The sequence below is a fragment of the Psammomys obesus genome, unplaced genomic scaffold (assembly GCF_907164565.1).
Source record: "Psammomys obesus unplaced genomic scaffold, mPsaObe1.curated_primary_1811, whole genome shotgun sequence".
Lineage (NCBI taxonomy): Eukaryota > Metazoa > Chordata > Mammalia > Rodentia > Muridae > Psammomys > Psammomys obesus.
This window is the reverse complement of record NW_026586816.1, coordinates 343,182-361,226: the sequence shown is the minus strand read 5'-3', so window position 1 is coordinate 361,226 and position 18,045 is coordinate 343,182. Positions and strand designations below refer to the sequence as shown.

The 18,045-nt window shown below is 48.8% G+C and overlaps 1 protein-coding gene across 2 annotated transcripts in view; it reads left to right on the top strand.

Moving 5' to 3' along the window:
- Positions 1 to 311: 311 nt before the first annotated feature.
- The window catches only part of Acss1 (acyl-CoA synthetase short chain family member 1), a 49,719-nt gene continuing 31,985 nt past the window's right edge, over positions 312 to 18,045 (top strand). For both annotated transcript variants that reach the window (XM_055602594.1, XM_055602593.1), the window contains exons 1-2: positions 312 to 638; positions 8,344 to 8,440. In XM_055602594.1, the coding sequence (XP_055458569.1) occupies positions 326 to 638; positions 8,344 to 8,440 (410 nt within the window). In that variant the 5' untranslated portion in view covers positions 312 to 325. The remainder of the gene's footprint in view (positions 639 to 8,343; positions 8,441 to 18,045) is intronic.

Genomic DNA, 18,045 nt, shown 5'->3' with positions numbered 1-18,045 from the left:
CTGCTTTTCCAACCCGGCTGGGCCACCCACACACTTGCTGCAGTCCGGAGCAGGGAAAGTTGTCTGGTTTGTAAAGAGCGATCGCGGAAACTTAGGAACCTGAAGCCGCGAGCGCAGGCTAGCCTGGCACTGGACGCACAGTAAAGCATACCCCTTCCCCCGCCTCTCTTCAGGCGGGGAGAAGAGGTCGGACCCCGGGCTGGCTCAAGGAAGCGGCTTCCACTGGAGAGAAGTGGGTGGTGGCCGCGAGGGCGGAGCCTGGGCGGGGCGGTGAAGACTCTTAGGGGCGCCCAGGCTCCTGCACCCGCGTGGGACGTCGAGCGAGATGGCGGCGCGCAGCCTCGGCAGCGGTGTGGGGAGACTGCTGCGTGGCCTGCACGGGCGCTCGGGACAGTCGGGGTGGTCGCCGAGTTTGTCCTGCTCGACCGCCACCCGGCTGCTGGGTAGCGTTCCCGCCGCAGCGCAGCCAGGCTCGTACCCCGCGTTGAGCGCTCAGGCGGCTCAGGAGCCCGCCGCCTTCTGGGGGCCGCTGGCCCGTGACACACTAGTTTGGGACACCCCCTACCACACTGTCTGGGACTGCGACTTCAGGACGGGCAAGATCGGCTGGTTCCTGGGAGGCCAGTTGAATGTGTCTGGTGAGTGGGTTTCTGGGGGCCAAGTGCAGTCCCGCCGAGACTGCGGAGGCCCCAGTCGGTAACAGCTGTCCTCAGGCCTTGGCCCTTTTCTCCAGAATGCTTCACCGCCCACTCTGATCCTTGTGCCACGTCACCCTGTTCTGTAGCCCACTGGGTCCAGAGACTGCAGCCGGCGGAGCAGCAGCTGCGCGCCCAAATCTGCAGCGTTGTTGTCTCAAGCGGGAAGCTAAGGATAACTAGTTGAAAGTCAGAGTGGCCTATGCCAGCGCAGACTCTGGGGGCACTGTCCTCAGACGTTAGTCTCGGGGATACCCAGTACGGTGGGCACAAAGCTTCCGACCCTGGATAGGCCTAAGTGGAGAGAGCCCAAGCTCCAAGAGTCCAGGCTTTTCTGCTCAGGGGCCCCCAGATCAGTAGGATAAATGCAAAGTGTGTAGGTGGCCACTAGCAGCTACAGTGCTAGCGCCAGCGGCTCCCCTGAGGACAAGCCCTGCAGTGTAAACAGCCCTAGTGGGTGCGGGAAGAAAAAAGTGCCAGCCTCTGGGAGGAAACTGGTTATCTCCTCCCTTAGGGGCACGTGGGCAGGAAGTTCTGGGTCTCAGAACTGCACCTCAAAGACAAACATCTGCCTTAGCAAAGGCAAGTTACCCCAGCACTCTAGAGTCTGAGCCGAGAGGAGCTGAGCTCAAGGCAGCTTGGACTATGTAGCCTCCTCTTTGCTCTCCAAAAGAAACACCAGTCACTCTAGCTGTCAGTTTTCTGATGAACCTGAATTCTGTGCTGCGAAGGTTGGAGGCAGGCACCTAACATTGCCCACTCAAGCACTACAAGTCCTCTCGGTGAGAACTGAAGGAGGGGTTGGACTGATAGGCCGAGCCCCTATGGGCACAGCAGGGGTTCCGGACTTCTGCCTTCCAGTGGGATGGAAGTGAGAGTTGTGTGGGTCAGAGAGGCATAAGAAAGGAACAGAAGGTCCTCATGACAAGGTGAGGCTTTGCTCAGGAACCAGCGTTAGAGGTGGAATCCGAGTCTGCAGTTTCACTATCCCTTATTCAACTTTGGTGCATCTCAGTCTCCCCGTTTGTAAAATGGGGAACTGATACTCACCTGTTAGGCCGGCTGTGGCAGCACAGTGCTGGGAGACCCAGCACTGTGCAGATTTACAGGCGATCAATAAGTTGTAGCAATTCTGATTTACTATACTCAGAAATTACAGTGTCTCTTTTATTTTCTTTTTCAAGCTCAAAACTTTAAGGAAACTTTGGACCAGCATTCCTCTCCCCCACCCCATTGTATATTACTTGGCAAGTTTAATCCAAATGAGTCTCTTACTAGATAAGGGTTGCCTTTAGACTTGAGTCAGCAGCTTCTTGAACTTGGGGTAAGAAGTTCTTGGGTATGCAGAACTGACGGAATGTGACTTTGAAGTGAGTAAAGCAGTTTGTCGAAGGAAGAGGCCAGAAACCTTCTCAGGCCTAAGAAGCCAAGGCCGCTGGGACGCCCAAGCTTGCAGCTGATAAGCAGTGGTATCGACCTACGTTGTGACTTGGGTGTGGTTGTCAAGGAATTCTTTGGCCTCTATGTTCTTCCACCTTCAGAGCTGTGTGATCCAGAGGCTGAACTTCAGCAAACTGACCTTCAGGAAAGCCGTTTCTCCAAAGGCCTGGCTCATCTTTGTCCTTTGCCAGTGTCTGCAAACTCCAGAGGTTACAATGTGAAATGGGGACAGACTGCAGCTGCTCTGGGAGCCACCTAGAAAATTGTGATGTGGTTGAGCTGTTTGGGCCTGATCTGTTTGTCATGTGTGATAATGCCAGTATGTTCAAAAAAAAAAAAAAAAAAAAGCATGACACTATTATCCTTTCAGGGATCTCCAGACTAATTCTTCTCAAAAGTCCAGACAAATGCTGCTGGGCCAGCAATCTTCACTTTTAGAAATGCAAGTTCTGGGGCCTGCTCTACACCCTTAGGTTTAGAAATTCCATACCCCGGCATTTTCCAGCTGTGATTGATAAAGGCCCTGCAGGTACTTGGACCAGCACAGTTTGCTGGTTTCTTCCATGTTTTCTGAGCTACACCCGGCTCTCACTCTTACTGCCCTGGGCTTCCCGTGTTTCCCATGTAAACTAAAGATAGCAGTGTGTCCTGGAACACTGTTGTGGTTTCCATTGTCGCATACTCTCAGTTTAGCAGTGCTGCAGGATAACCACCATTTTATTACCCTCTGAGGTCCTAGGTCAGGACTCTGGACAGGGCCTATGGGGTCAACTTTTTTCCTTTCCTTGATGTCTCAAGTGGGAGTCATCTGCCTGTTTCTCATTTCCTTGTTTGGGGCCTGAGTAGCTGATGTGGTGAGAACATGGTTCATCCCCTAAACTCTTCCATAAAGCTCCCTTCTCAGGTATTATGAGGGAGGTAACTAGGATTAGGAGATGTTATCATGACTGAGATAAAAGGTTCAGATCTTGATGTTTTATGAGAGGGAGAGGCCAGAAGAGTTAATGGACATCTCATGCCTTATGATCTGCATTGTCTTAAGACTCTCTCAGCATAAACAACATCAACAGGTGCAAGTCTCGGAACTTCTATATTATGAGCTAAATAATTGTTTTTCTTTGTAAAGACAGCCATCCTCTGTTATTTAATCATAGTGCCAGAGAATGGACTCAAACAGTTGTGGTAAGTGACATTTCAGGCTAGGCTCAACTGAAACTTGTCCTGAGAACCACACAAGGCTTCTCACACTGCAGTGCCTAGGTTCATGGAGGGTTGTGTGTCCAAAGGGTCAAGACACTCTTGCAGAAATTAAGACTTCTCCTGAGCAGCCTGTTTGAGGTGGGGAGCGTACGTGTTTGCACTCGTTGCCTATCTGATGCTGTTCTCGGCAAACCCAGCTGGGGTCTTGTTGGGGTTAGGTGAGATAAGGCTTTGACACAGCCCTTACAACACTGCGGCCCTAACCACCCGCTGCTGTTAATTATTAGTGAAACACTTGGGGAAGCAGTGACCTTGAGTTTTTCCTTCAGAAGCGCTGTTGGGTACTGTGCCATCGCATCAGACCCCATTGTTTGAGGCCCATAACTCGGGATGGGTGGGAAGCAAGAGCTGAAGGGGGCGCGAGTGCCTGAGTGGATCTCAAGGAACCACACACACAGCGTCCAAGCTGTGACAGTGAGCTGTGATGTTGGAAGCCCTTTGGCTGGGAATGGGGGTTGGGGAGATGTGCAGTCTTCAGGCCCTTCCTTGACTTGCCTCTAATGCCTTATGAAAAATACTTCCCAGTAGGGTCTTTGGAAAGCCACATTGTAAAAGGGATTCTTTCTGGCCTTGATCATTTGACTCTGTTCCCTGTAGGGCTCCACAATTAATTTTGCTCTGGGTATGTACACTCAGGTTGCCAGGAAACTGCAAATCCAGAACCAGGGGGTTACAGGGTATGTATTGCTTTCACCACACACATTTTAGTTCTATTTTTTAAACCCTAGACCTCAAGTCTGATTTATTTCAATGTGTGCATTTTTATTCTTATTCTAGCAAGAACTTCTCGTTTGTAGATCAAGCTGGCCTGTAATTCACCTATTTCTCTGCCTCCTACCAAGATTAAAGGTGTTTGACCATCTCACCAGACTCAAATAAAACATTTCAGACTAACCATTGAATACCGAGAGACTTCCTGTGCTCCCCCCGCCCGCCTCCACCACATTGGGAGTCTCGGAGCACAGGGCCTCACACAGGCCAGGTTGGCGTTCTGCCGAGGAGTGCCAAGTACACCCTCGATGCTCTAGGAGCACTGCCTAGATAGAAGTCATGTTGCTGATGCGCTTTCCTCGACGGTGGTGACTCAGGGTCAGGCTGAGGCTGAGATGATGGCCGACAAAGCTGTCTAAGTTCTTAAAGGAACTCCAAAGGAAAAGGTAGCTCCAATGTCATGAGGCAGAGCTTCGGGAAGAATCAGGATTCTTCTCAGTTGTCAGAAGCATGACTTGCTTTAAATAGCAGCTGCTTCTGGAAAGTTGGCAAATACAACGTTTGGAATGAAAGTTCTCACAATGTGCCAGGGAAGTTCGCTATTTAAAGAAAGCCATTGTGATTCTTCATGTACTTATTAACCCCAGTTTCTTTTTTATGACGATTGAAGCTTTCTGTGCTGGGTTCACTTGAATTTGAGCTGGGTGTAAGCGGAGGTATATTTAAACAACCAATCAGAACTTTTGGAATGGGGGTGTGGCCTAGTAGTTGAGTACTTAGCATGTGGGAACCCTGCATTCCATTCCTAGTCCTGTAGGGTTGGGGGGGGGGTAAAAATTCCTTCATTATTGTGTATCATCTTTGTAATGGAAATAATAACACGTCAGTAACTTGTGTGTGTGTTAGTAAAACTAAAAATCTCTGATTCACTAACAAGCGTCAACTTAACTGCTCATCGGCTGTGTTAGGATCTGGGCTGGGCCGCATACTACAGTGACTGCTTGGTGATGTGAACTTTAGCATGAACGACTTCATTTTAACTTTTAGTCTGGCCTGTGCTAGAGGGTTAGACTAAAACAATGGTCTCCTGTAATTTTTATTTAACACAGTGAACGAGTAAGACTGTACGGGGGCGATGTGCTCCAGGTTTCCCCAGGGCTGGGGAAGAACTGTGGCTCTTCACCAGTCCCTGTGAGAAGCGGCCTGATGGTCCTTGTGACCCAGATGGTGGGGGAAGGAGTATTGTGCCCTAGAATGGGGACTCCTGAGCAGAATAAGAAAATGTTACATGGTGTAGGTCAACTGAGAGGTAGGAGGCCCGAAGCTCACTGTGTGCTGGGGACTTGGATGGCTTACAATAGAAGGTGGGGTTTGAGCTATGCTGTCAGTTGTGCTGGCCCCTGGTCCAATTCTTCCTGTAAATGCTTGAAGGTGGAATTTTCTTGTCTCACTGCCCAGTTCTTTGGATTGAGTTACTTTTTTTTTTAATGTAGGGATTTTGTAAATTCAGGGAGCGTTTCTTCCTCCGTGTATTCCTTCATTCCTCCTTCCTCTCATCTCCCTATTTCTCCTATTTCTCCTCTTGCTTCTTTCCTTTTCTCTCTGCATTCCTCCCTCCCTCTTTTTCCTGTAACTGAGGCAGCAGAAGGAACTGTAATATGTGCACAAACATGGAATTTTAGGGCCATGGTTCTGTCAGGCCTCATACTGTGGTGGCTCTAAGAAATGGGATTATTCTGTTGGCATGTTCCTTGGGGACATTGTGACATCCTCAGACCCAATCTTATGACACACTAAGGGGCAACTAATTCTTAGACTCATCCAGAGTCAGAGGTTGCTATACCACCCTGTTGATTAAAAAGCTGAGACTTGAAGTAAACGACAAGGATATTGTCTGTAGCTAATGAGTGACTGGCCAGGAGCCAGACTTGAGGATTTTTCAGGCAGCCCCACGCTGCCAGCCAGCAAGGCATGGCCAGGTGTCACACAGGGTTAGCAAAGACCTTTATTACCCCAGCCCCCACCAGGAAGAGAAAGAAATGGGATCCCAATGGAATCTGGAAGCTATAGAGTAGGTGTACCTGTAAACACACAGGCCTCTACCTCTGTGTGGTCTGAAGACAGGCTGCAGTAGGACTGTTTGTTTTATGCACAGGCTTTGCCAGGGGCTGGTGTGCTTCATGGGGCCTAGACTGCTATGTGCTAACAAGCTCTTTGGGGATTCCGATACCACTCAAGTGTGAAAAGCATGAGGTTCATAGACAGGAACATGTACAAGGAGAGGAATATTCACTGATATCTGTAGCAGTGTCAGGCAGGGGAAACCAGAGCAAAGGCCCTGGGGCAGGGGTAGCTCTGTGGACGTGGTTTGTCCAGCAGGGAGAGGAATGTCTCTCGGGCCCTTGGTAGCCAGTGATGCAGCATCTCCTTTGTGTGGGAGACTTCTGGGGGAGACTGGACTTAGGGATCTATTCTGAGCTGCCTAGATTTGTAGCATCTCTCAGCCTCAGGAAGAGATGTACGCTGGTGCTTTCTACCTGTGCCACGCCTTCTTCATCCCCTGTCTCCAACTGCCTCCTTTCTTGGCATAAAACAGGCAGGGTACTATTCTGGGCTGTGTGGTTTAGGGTCAGTCACTCTCTGGGGTCCAAGGATGACCGGTGCCCTGGTTGTCGTGGGAGCAAGTGTTATTCTGTGGGGTCTGAGCCCTTCTGACCTAAGTTTGGGCAGGTGCAGCATGACACCAGGTTCTCTTGTAAGGCTGCTTTCTGTTGCATTTGACCCAGTCCACTCTTCAGGGTGACAAATGTCAGGTTGGGTTAGAGCAGAGGTTCTCTGGGGAGAATATGGGCACACATCTCCTAGATGAGTTTCTGAACTCATCTAGGCGGTAAAGGACTTGAATTTATCACTAGCTCCCACGTGCCCAGAAAAGCCCAGACTTCCTGCTCTTAACCAGTCCTGTCCTGATTCTTCTTTAGGACTTTCTGTATCGCTGATTCTCAGGTGACTGTTCCCAACTTGTCATGACCAGCTCAGAGTCACCTCCACAGGCAGGCACCTGGGGTCATGACCTTGAGCCAAGGGATGACCTCTTTGCTGACTATAAAACCATGACTTTAGGATGAAAACCCTTGGTGTTTGGACAAACCACACACACACACACACACACACACACACACACACACACACACACACACGTACACAAGCTCCATGCTGGTAAGCTAGACTCAGCCTGGTGGCACATTCAGCTGAGAATTGTGAAGCTTGCTCACTAGTTTCTTCCTCTAACGGCCTTGTTCTTCTGTCCACTGTAGGATCTGCCTCTTCTCATTTGCCAGCGTACTTCACTGTTCCCCATAGTTCTATGTTTCATCTGTCTTCAGAATCACCCTCCTTCATGTCTCCTCTCCCTTTTGCCACAGGTTAGGCTCAGCTTTCTTCCGTCTGCATGGAGCAGCTCTTGGCTGCCTGTTTGGACATTACGAGGGGCAGCGTGAGGGACTCGGAACTAGTCTGAGTCAAATCCAGATCTGTCACTGTGTGACCTTGGTCAGACTGCTCAGTCTCTGCTTTTCACATCAGGGGTGAGAAATACTGGCAGTGGGTCCTCAAGGGTACTGTCCTCATCCATGCTTTGGCTGTTACTGTTTCTATCCCAAGCTGCTTTTAGCTTCTGTGAGGGGGGTTGTCTTGTCTGGGAACTTCAGCCCCAGTGTTCTATTGGACAAATGTTATGTGACACCTGCCACAGTCCACCTCAGATTTCCTCCCCATAGGAGGCTGCTGGTGGGAATGTGCTTAGGCAGAAGGGGCACTGCATGAACTGGCCTGAGTTAAACTCACCTTTAAACTTAACGATCAATGAACAGGATGTCAGCAGAACTGAGCCCACTCATCCTCAGCCCACTGACCATGTTTTTTGTTTTTTGTTTTTTGTTTTTTCCTAGCAAGTCATGTGAGCTGAGCTTGGGCAACAGAGGGGAGGGGGGCAGAACTTTTCTTGAAAGGCATGTCCAGCTTAGTGCCTATTAAGCTTGGGTGGTGACGCCCACATGCAGCCAATTAGGAACCATTGGAATGGTGTGACTACGTCAGAGTCTGTGAAGAAGGTCACATGGCAGACATATCACGTTTATACAGTGATTGTGTCTGTTCTCTGCACCCTTTCCTGACAGGGAGGAGATCCTGCTCTGTGGGAATCCAGAATGACACCTGTTAACTTTTCTTTGCACAGTCAACTGCCTGGACCAACATGTGCAGAAGTCCCCCGAGTCCATAGCTCTGATTTGGGAGAGAGACGAGCCTGGGACTGAAGTGAGGATCACTTACAGGTACTGTGTGTCACCTGGGGCTCTCCACACCCAAAGGGGGATCTGGATGTTTCCGTAGTTTGGGTTTGGGGAAGGTACACAACCCCTGCTGTGACCATTTGCATAAAGGGTTCCTAGTCTGGAAGGACTCTGGCCCTGTGTTTGCTTGGTGATTCCCGATGTGTGAAGATTCCTGTAACGATGTTGGGGACCCGAGAGGCATTGGCCCAATTCTGCCAAATCTGCTGCTGCCTGGGTCAGGACATAGAATTATCTAAGCACTGGGAGATGTTTCAGCTTTGGGGATGTTCTGTTATCCCAAGACAAGGAGAGGTGGACAAGGCAGGCTGTGGCGCGTATCAGGGCATACAGAATATCAGTTCACCAGAGCTGAAGTTACCCAAATAAGACAAAGAACATTCATTTACAGGAGCTAAGAGCTGCCAGAGCCTGAATGTGGGCGGCATGACCTTGCAGCACTCACCACCAGTACAGAGATTAAGTGGTCTGCCCAAGGTCACATAATGTCGGCTCTTAATTTGACTCAGCTTAGCTCCAGGGTCCCTAGCACCACCCTGTCCTCTGTTGTTATCCTGTAATGGTCTAAACAGGAAGCAGGAAACTACTGTCATCAATGCCAGCTACTTGGCCTTTCTCTGTATATCTTATGATGGGGGTGGTGGGTGACATGATAGTTAACGCAAGTTTTACAAAGTTGTTTTTTTTTTTTTTTTAAGGCTGATATTGTTCCTTGAGTTCATAAGTGGAACTTATGCACTATCTGGGCATAGAGTACCAAGTGTGTGATGAAGTACGAAGTAGGGAGCATTCAGAGAAGTATGGCCATAGGCTGTGACGGTGATTTAGGGGGGTCCTTGGATAACTGTCTACCCAACACTCTGCCTCTGGATTGTTTTGCTCATAGATGCTGTGGTACAGTAGGGAGGTGATTGCCTCTTCATTGATGTCTCCTCAGGCCAGGGCTCTGAGAGTAGCAATTACTTGTGGACACTCAGGTAACTTGGGGGGCAATTGAATACTCCTTTCCCACTTGCTTCTGGAATTCTAGTATTATTCCAGACCAAATTCAATCCTGGTATACCGTGCTCAGGCTGCCTTTTATAGAAAGCAAGGTGACTTAAACACACACACACACACACACACACACACACACACACACACACACACAGGTATTTTAATTATCATTAAGTTATGCTTGTGTGTGTGTGTGTGTGTGTGTGTGTGTGTGTGTGTGCCTGAGGGTGCAGGTCCCCACAGAATCCAGAAGAGGGCATTGGTTGCCCTAGAGGTGGAGGTAGAGGTGGTTGTGGACCACCTGATATGGATGCTAGGAACTGGACTTTTCTGTAAGAACAGTACCTGCCCTTAACTACTGAGCCAACTGTCTAGTTCCAAGGTGACATTTTTAACCTCCAGCAGCACCTGGTAGTATTACTGGCCCATGCATCCCTTTATCTACTCATCCCACTAGACCTCAGCATATTGTAGCCTTCATAGCTAGAGGGCTGTGACATACTTTGCCACCTCTCTCCCTTGCTGAGCTGAGCTCAGGGATTGTGTTGGTTTCTTTTTTTCTGGTTCCTGGCTTTAGCCTCCATGTGGCCCACAGACCAACAGCATCTTACTGCCAGGAGCTTGGAATGAACCAGACTGGGTGAGGAGATTCCTAAATGGTTTCTGTACTGGGAACTTGGGGAGTGCTGCTCATGTAAATTGGAGAGTTCAGCTGCTTCTAAGGGTCCACCTCTATTTGCATGTCAATGTATATCCTTCTGAAAAGGGCAGCTTCTTGGGCACTGTCATTCATTAAAAGATAAATACCATGTGCAGCAGGGCACAGGCACTAACTAGATAGCTCAGGTCCTGCCCTGATGCTGCCAGAAAGACTGGTGTTTTTCTCCTTCCCCATTCCAGGTATGCTTAGAGCTGTTGGGAGGCAGGCCACGAGGGACGTCCTGTGGCCGGATGCAGTGGTATTTGGCAGTCTGAGCAGCTGAAATGTGTGGTTGAGGGTTAAAGGTAAACTGCATGGAATGCTGAGGACTGCAGCCAGCTCATTAAAGTCAAGAGAGACTTGAGGTTGATGGAAATGAAGTAGCTCCTGGCAAGACACATTCTGAGTACAAGTGAAGTATTTGCTAAGCTGCCCCTCTATAAACATGCAGAATTAGTTCAAGGTGCTTTGGTTGGTTTCTGATGGCTTAGCACCACATGGCTGTGTCCACTGCTGGGGCAAAGTGTTACATATACTCTGTAACTGAAGCAAATATGTGAAGGGCTCTAGTTAGTCCTTTCCCTGGCCATTTTAGGTATTTGACTTTCTGCTGGTTGTCATGCCAATAGACAGACAGACAGACAGGCACATATACTTACATATTACCTCTGAAATAAAATGATTTCCTTCCAGGTACCCCTGGGGTGGCACTCAGGGTGCCTCAGGACAGTCACAAGCCCTGTAGACTCAAAGGTCAAGCTCCGGACTCAGACTCGGACTCAGACTTTTTTTTTTTTTTTAAATTCTGCTAGAGGTCAAATTAAGGACATTTGGTTATGCCAGGCAAGTAAGTGCCCTGCCACTGAGCTACAGTATACCCCTGAGCATTTAAAGAAACTCAGTTTGGCCAGGCATGGTGGTGCATACCTGTAATCACAACACATGGGATAGGAAGCTGGAAGATGGCAAGTGTGAGGCCGTCACATGTTACCTGGAAAGCCTCTGTCTCAGCAAACATGCACAAGCAAGCAACTCACCCTAAAACCATACACAAAGAAAACACTAGGGCAGATGCAGCTATGGGGTAGAGCACTGGGCCCTAAATTCAATACCCAGCACTGCAAAGAAAACCAGACAGAACCCTGAGGAATTATAGTTGTTACATGGTGATGGTGAGGGGTATGTATGTTTTTGTTTTTGTTTTGGTTCAAGAAAGCTTACAGGTGGCCTGGACATCTGCATGTAAACAGATGTCTGCATGGAGTCTCAGGTGACCTGTGCAGAGAGTCTCCCAGGCTGGCACCAGTGGCCTTGGCCCTGTTTTTTTCCTCTGGTCCTCATTAGTTCAGAATAGGCTCCTGGCTGATGGCTTGGCAGAGCTGTGTGGTCTCCCAGGGCGCCACTTCCTTCTCTCTATAATGAAGTGAAAATGACTTAACAGGGTTGGCCGAGGAGGCTGAGCTGTGCACATGCATTAAACGGCAAAATACCAATGATAGGTAGCAGTGGTCGTGATCAACAGCTGACCAGTGAGTATTGTTCAAAACACCACGACAGAATCAAAGACTACGATTTTATTAGATAAGAACGATAATTGTTATTTTTAACATTTTCTTATGAGAAACTTGAAATAGTGCAGCCATCTACTGACCACCTAAACTTGTTTTGTGGTGTCATATCTCTCTCCCTTGTCTGTGTATCCATCCTATTTTCCAGTGCATTGCAAAGTGAGTGACAGATGTCAGTACTGTAGTAGCTACTTCTTTTCATCATCACCACCAAATATCTGACAGGAAGAAAATAGGGGGGGGGAAGGGTTTGCTTTTGTTTCATAGTTTGAGGGCACACAGTCTGTCGTGCTGGTGAAGGAGTAGCTGTGGCTGTTCTGGGGTCACATTGTGAGGCAGTCAGGAGGCAGAGAGAGTTCAGGAAGGAAGTAGGGCCAGACTATAACCCCTAGGACCTGCCCCAGCAAGAAGAACTTCCTCCAGCAAGATTCCCCCTTCCTATGTTTCTAAACAATACCAGTTGCTGGGAAACAAGTGTTGAAACACCAAGTCTCTGGGGGATATGTCACAGTCACACGCAAACCTGTCCCGTGCTCTCCTCCCAAGCCCTCCAACATGCCCAGGATCAACTAGAGTATGTGCTTAACTTTCTCTTTTGATACGAAATTTATCTGCAGTGAATCCATTTGCTGATTCCAATGCAAATGCTGTGTAACCCAAACCTGTATTTTAAGATACTATGGATTATCAGTTCTTTTATGTAGCTCCCCAAGGACTGCTGATCAGTTTTTTTTCTGATACAGTTTTTTCATCAATTCTTACACATATGAAGACAGACTCAGAGAGATGAAGCTGTTTCTTTGTGAGTAAACGGCTGGTGTCGGTGGGGGGCCACAGCTTGACCCTGCATCAGCAAGTTCAGTGCTGTGAACCCACATCAGTGCTAAGGGCCATGTCAGCAGATGTTTCTGGGGCTTGATGGATCCGGGAATGAAGCCCATCAGAAGGAGCCATGTCAGCATATGGTCTGGGTATTATTAGCTTATCAGGGATGGACACCAATGTGTTTCCTTCCTCAGGTGCCAAAGCCTCTCACCACCCGGTCTACTAAGCTCTCTCAACAAGTACATTTCTGAGGAATTTGGTTGGGTGAACTAACAGCTTCTTTACCCAGTAATTTGGGGTTCAGCCTTGAAGAACACCTCTGTCCTAGGAGCATATATTTTACGCCCTGGGCATATAGCCCACTTCACATGCTCTTTTGTATACGGCCATAAACTGTGGGGAATGTCGAGGTAAGCCTTTTGGAGGCCCTATAGGGAATAGCGAGTAAAGTGTCAGTGACTCTGACGGCCCCAGGAAAGATACAGATTCAGTGCACACAGCATTGATCTACCAGGGACTCCTAGCACACTAGTGAAGCCTCAAAACGGATCTGAGGCTGGGACTGTGACTGCTTTCCCCTTCTTTACGGAAGTCTCCTAAGGTGGCCTGCCCACCCCCTGCATCTCCCATATTGCCGTATAGTCGCACCAACCTGATTGTTACTGGTGCTTGAGGTTAGCATGGGATGGTCTGATTGGCCTTTCAGTCATTTAAAGTTAGATCTGCATCTTTGTGTCTGGTCTCCAGAGTCTGATTCCCAGGCGTCACTGACCCTCTTTCCCCTTGGTTCCTGATCCCCACAATAAACTCAGAGTTGTGAGTAGTGAGGCAAATGGAGCCAGTTCCCTGGCACACTCTGCCAGAGGGCAGCTGGGGTTGAGTTCAGCTTGGATGTTTTGTGTCCACCCCCAACCCCAAGCAAGCAGGCTGTGTGACCATAGGGAAACAGGCTGAGTTCGTCTTACACTTGTGGACAGTGGTTGGGGGAAGGTACCATGCAGGGCAAGATAATCTGGTCTTTCCTGAGGCAGGAGGCCAGATGGCACCTGGGCAGCGCCCCTTCTCACCCCATGGGAGCCTCTTATATGACAGCCCTGCACACCTCAGGTGGGCATTGCAGAGACCCAGGAAAAAGATTTCACGAGAAGAAGCCACAGTGCATTGGTAGCAGGACTGATGAGGCTTTGGGATTCTGCTTGCCAGGCTGGCAGGGCTCCCCATGCTATGCTTGAGGGTTTTATCCCAGATTTCTAGGCTGGGGAGAGCATAAGTCAGGGAAATGACTGATGCTCTGTGGCCCACAAACATCACCTCAGGAGAAAGTCACCAGGTCTGAACCAATACATTTCTTCTCTTAGGCTCTAGACCTGCAGAGGTCGGACTGAATGAGAGTCCAAATGACAAGCCCTAAGATCTGTTTTTCTTTACAGTGTACAAAACAGTGAGTTTCATTATGCCATTTTCTTATATGCATATCACTATACTTTGGCCATATTCATTGGTACCTACCATCACCCTCCCCTGTGTCCCTCTTCCACCCCCTTCCTTCTCTTTCTTTCATTTTATTGGTCCCTTTCCTTCTTTCATAGCCTTCCCCTCTGCTTTCATGGCCTACCTTGTGGCATAAGGGCCCAGTTCTGGCTTAATCTGTAATAGAAGGGATGACACCAGTGCTCTTCAGTGCTAGATGTGGGGCAGGGAGGGGTACTAACTAGCATTTTAAAACAGTGCAGGAAGCAGGGCCCTCAGCCATGGTTTTCATGGTGCTGATGTTTGTGGTTCTAATCTGTGCCTTTGTAGTGGGGTGGGACACGCTCCCAGGCCCACAGTTGCAGTGGGGCCATTAGGACCCTGACTCTGCCTGCCTCCAAGCCCTCAGCAAGCATCTAGGGGAGGGTCTCCTCCTGGCATGCTGGGCTGGGCATTGGGCGTTACTGTAGAGAAACACAGGAAAGTGAAGAATGGGGTCTGGACTGTGGTGGGGGAACTCCCCTTATCCAGGTGCCAGGGATGGCTTATGCCACATACTGAAGTCAGGGTGGAGATGGGAGAACTTTCAGCTGGAGCCACCTCCTTAAGAACCTATCCCTGTCCTTGGCCCTAAGTGACAAAGGGGCTGCTTTCTTTGGGTTGAAATGATAGGAAACAGGAATTCCTTGGACATCAGTTGAAAAGGTTCTGGGAAGGCTTGAGTTGAGGAGCAGACAAACTTTGGAGGGGTTTGGACAGGTAATCTTCCGCCAGGTCCTCAGTGGGCCTGCTCTGTACTCTCCCTTCCCCCCAGTTATGTTCTCTCCTGGACACATCACCCTTCTGACTCAGTTTTTTCATCTGCAAAGTGAAATTATCTTCTCCCCTACTGAGTGTGCTGTGTGTGTGCTATGTGTGTGTGAAAGAGAGAGAGAGAGAGATGAGAGAGAGAGAATATGTCTCTATACCATCTGTGCATGAGACCATGTAAGTCACAAGAGGGCATTGGATCCCCTGGAACTTATGTTAGTTCCCTGGATCGCCTGGAGTTATATTAGTTGTGAGCTACCACATGGATTCTGGGAAGTGAAACTTGTTTTTCTGCAAGAGCAGTATGCAACCCTAATCTCTGAGCCATGTCTCTAGTTTTGAATACATGGATTTTAAGCCTTTCCTTAAGAACATGGCTTCTTACATTGAAGCTGGAAGATGTTTTAAATCTTCTTATAGATGACTAGTGTATTTCCTTGTTATTCTTTTGGGCTCACTAAGCGTCTCAGAACTTTATACTTTAGATGGAAGGATCTTTGGACTGCTAAGAAGGTTTATTTATGTCTCAGGAAACCTCTTTGATGGAGACCTTTGAGGTTTCTGTGGGGCAAGCCTGACCAAGGTTCAATTCAAAGAGCACACAGAAGCAAACACCTCTCTTTCAGCTGGGTCTCCACTTGGTGAGCACCCTTCTGCTATGCAAGAGCAGCAGGGGGATGGGGAACGGCCAGTTTGCAGCAGATGGAAAGGCTTCAACCATGGGAAAGAAGAGGGACTCAGTTCTCCAAGGGGAGGGGCATAGGCTCTGCTCCTGCTTGAGAAGCCTGCAGTGGAGAGCTTCCTTGTTCTGTTTTGTGTTCTTCCTGCTTCTGCAGCCTCTAGGAGCTGCTTAAGAGTTAGCTTTGCTGTGTGCAGCTGTGGCTTCTTGTGGCCCCTCCGGTGTGTGTGTGTGTGTGTGTGTGTGTGTGTGTGTGTGTGTGTGTGTGTCTCCTTTAGGGTAGCAGAGTAGTGGATCAGACAGAACTCTTGCTTACCTAGAGATGTAAAAGTGGTCCCTTCTCTTACTGCATCCTCTGTCTGTCTTCGGGGATGTTTTTCAGCCTCCCCTTAGCCCACTCCCCCACTCTTGTCCTTTTTTTATTTGGGGAGACACAGCATGCCATGTCTTAGGGTGCAGCCCTGTGAAGGCGAGAAAAGACTGAGGGTTCTGCTACCCAGCTCTCTGTCCTCCGGGTGTCTCTTATCTCTTTTGTGTCCAGTCTCTTACCTAGTTGCCCTCCTCCTGTTATTTGTACACTGTGGTCTCTCCACCCCCGCTGTGACTGAGCAGAAGCCCATGTGCATGACCTCAGGTCACTATTCAAGGTTACAGCTCTGACTTCCAGAGAGCTTCTGGAGCTGGGAATTTTATACAGCTGGAAAAGCCATTATTGGGTTTGCACTCAGCTCGGGCTCTGCAGAGGCATAGGAAAATCTTTCTCTCTGTGGTGTCTTGTTGCCTTTCACAGGGGCAGCTCTGCAGCCCACGGACCTCCTGTCTGTGTGATGCTTAGTACTGGTCGTTAACTTGACAGGATCCAGAACTGAGTTTGTCTGTACGTTGGGTTAATAGAAGTGGGGAGACCTGCCCCTCATAACTGTAGGAGACACATTCCATAGGCTGGGATCCCAGACTGAATATAAACAGAAGAGGAGCTGAATACCACATTATGTCTGTCTGCTTCCTGACTGCAGATGCAATCTACCGCCAACTTCCTCTTGCTTCTTCCTTGTGCCTTTCCTGCTAGGAATGTAATCTCTTCAACTGTAAAACAAACAAAGAAACAAACAACAACAAACTCTCTTCCATCTTTGAGCTGATTCTTAGATTTTTGATCTCAGCAATGAGAGAGTAATTAATATACCAACCACACCTCAGTTAGCATCCTTGTACGTATAGTGCCCATGATGGGTGCTGTCTTTCATATTCCCTGGGTCCTGGAGGACAAGCAGGCACAGAGGGCAGTTGGGCAGGGGCAGGTTAGTGGCACTGGAAGGCTAGGAGACATCGTAAAGCCTGGAGAGGAGATTTGGGTCTCCTCTACTGTCTTGCATGAGGTTGGAGCAGCGCTCCCCACTGGTGCAAATGGAGATGCTTTTGTGGAATTGCAAGGAAGTCTTGAACCTGCAGAAAGGGCACCAGGCCTGGTGAAGGTTCCAGCTTCATGGACTCGTGCCTCTCAGCAAGGATGAGCTACTTGACCAAAGTGAAAGGGCCACCCAAGGGAACTGTGTCAGTGTGCTCTCTGCCTTTGAACCTGCACCCCAAAGTGCAGCACATCCAACCTTAGATTCCACTAGCAAAAGAATGGATTAAAGTCCACCACCTTGGAAGGTAAATGAAGCCTTTCTTTATATCAGCAGGATGGAGAGCAGGTGTGAGGGGAGAAGTGTAAAACCACACTCAACACCTCCATTGTCATCCGAAAGCCAAAGGGAGGTGTGGCCAGAAAAAGGAGTTGACATGACTGGAGTAAAAAGAGGCATGCAGTTGCTTTCCTTCACTTCCAGGATATTAAATAGAAAGTATGTCATGACTGACATTTTTTTCTTTTCACAAAGGAAAGAAAAAAACTTAGTTAATTTTAAAGATGTTCTCAGGGGAAGTTGAAGGGCACAGGCTTTTTCGAGGGACTGCCTGCGGCAGCAGGGCAAGTTTGCCTAAGTTTCCGTGCACGCCACTGATTGCGTACTTAGCTTTCAACACCTTGCTTAGGGAGTCTTACTGAAGGTTTGAAATCGGCCACAGAGGCGAGCTTTACATGGCAATCACTAGCACATGCTATGGGACTGTTTTCCCAAGAAAGCTGGTTTTTGGACACTTGCCAGCACGACAGGGTCACAGGAGCTGTCTCTCTGCCTCATAAAATGCTTCACCAATGCTTTCCAAGAAGCAGGGAAAGCATGCAGCCTCAATTTGGCTCCTGGAGTGTCATCCTGGTGACCATGTCTGCTGGAATAAATCTTTGCCAGAGACCATTCTCTAGGTGTCAAACCGCAGTGTTCTGTGGACACACAGGAAAGCCTCAAAAGAGAATGACTCCCAGCTGGAACTTTCTGTGAGAACTCAGCTTCTCTCTTTTGCCACATGGACTTGTGCAGAGTGACTGCAGGATTTCCACCAGGTGGCATGGGAGCCACACAAACCTGCCACAGGACCTGAAAAGATCCTGTTTTTTTTTTTTTTTTTTTTTTTTTTTTTTTTTTTTTTTTTTTTT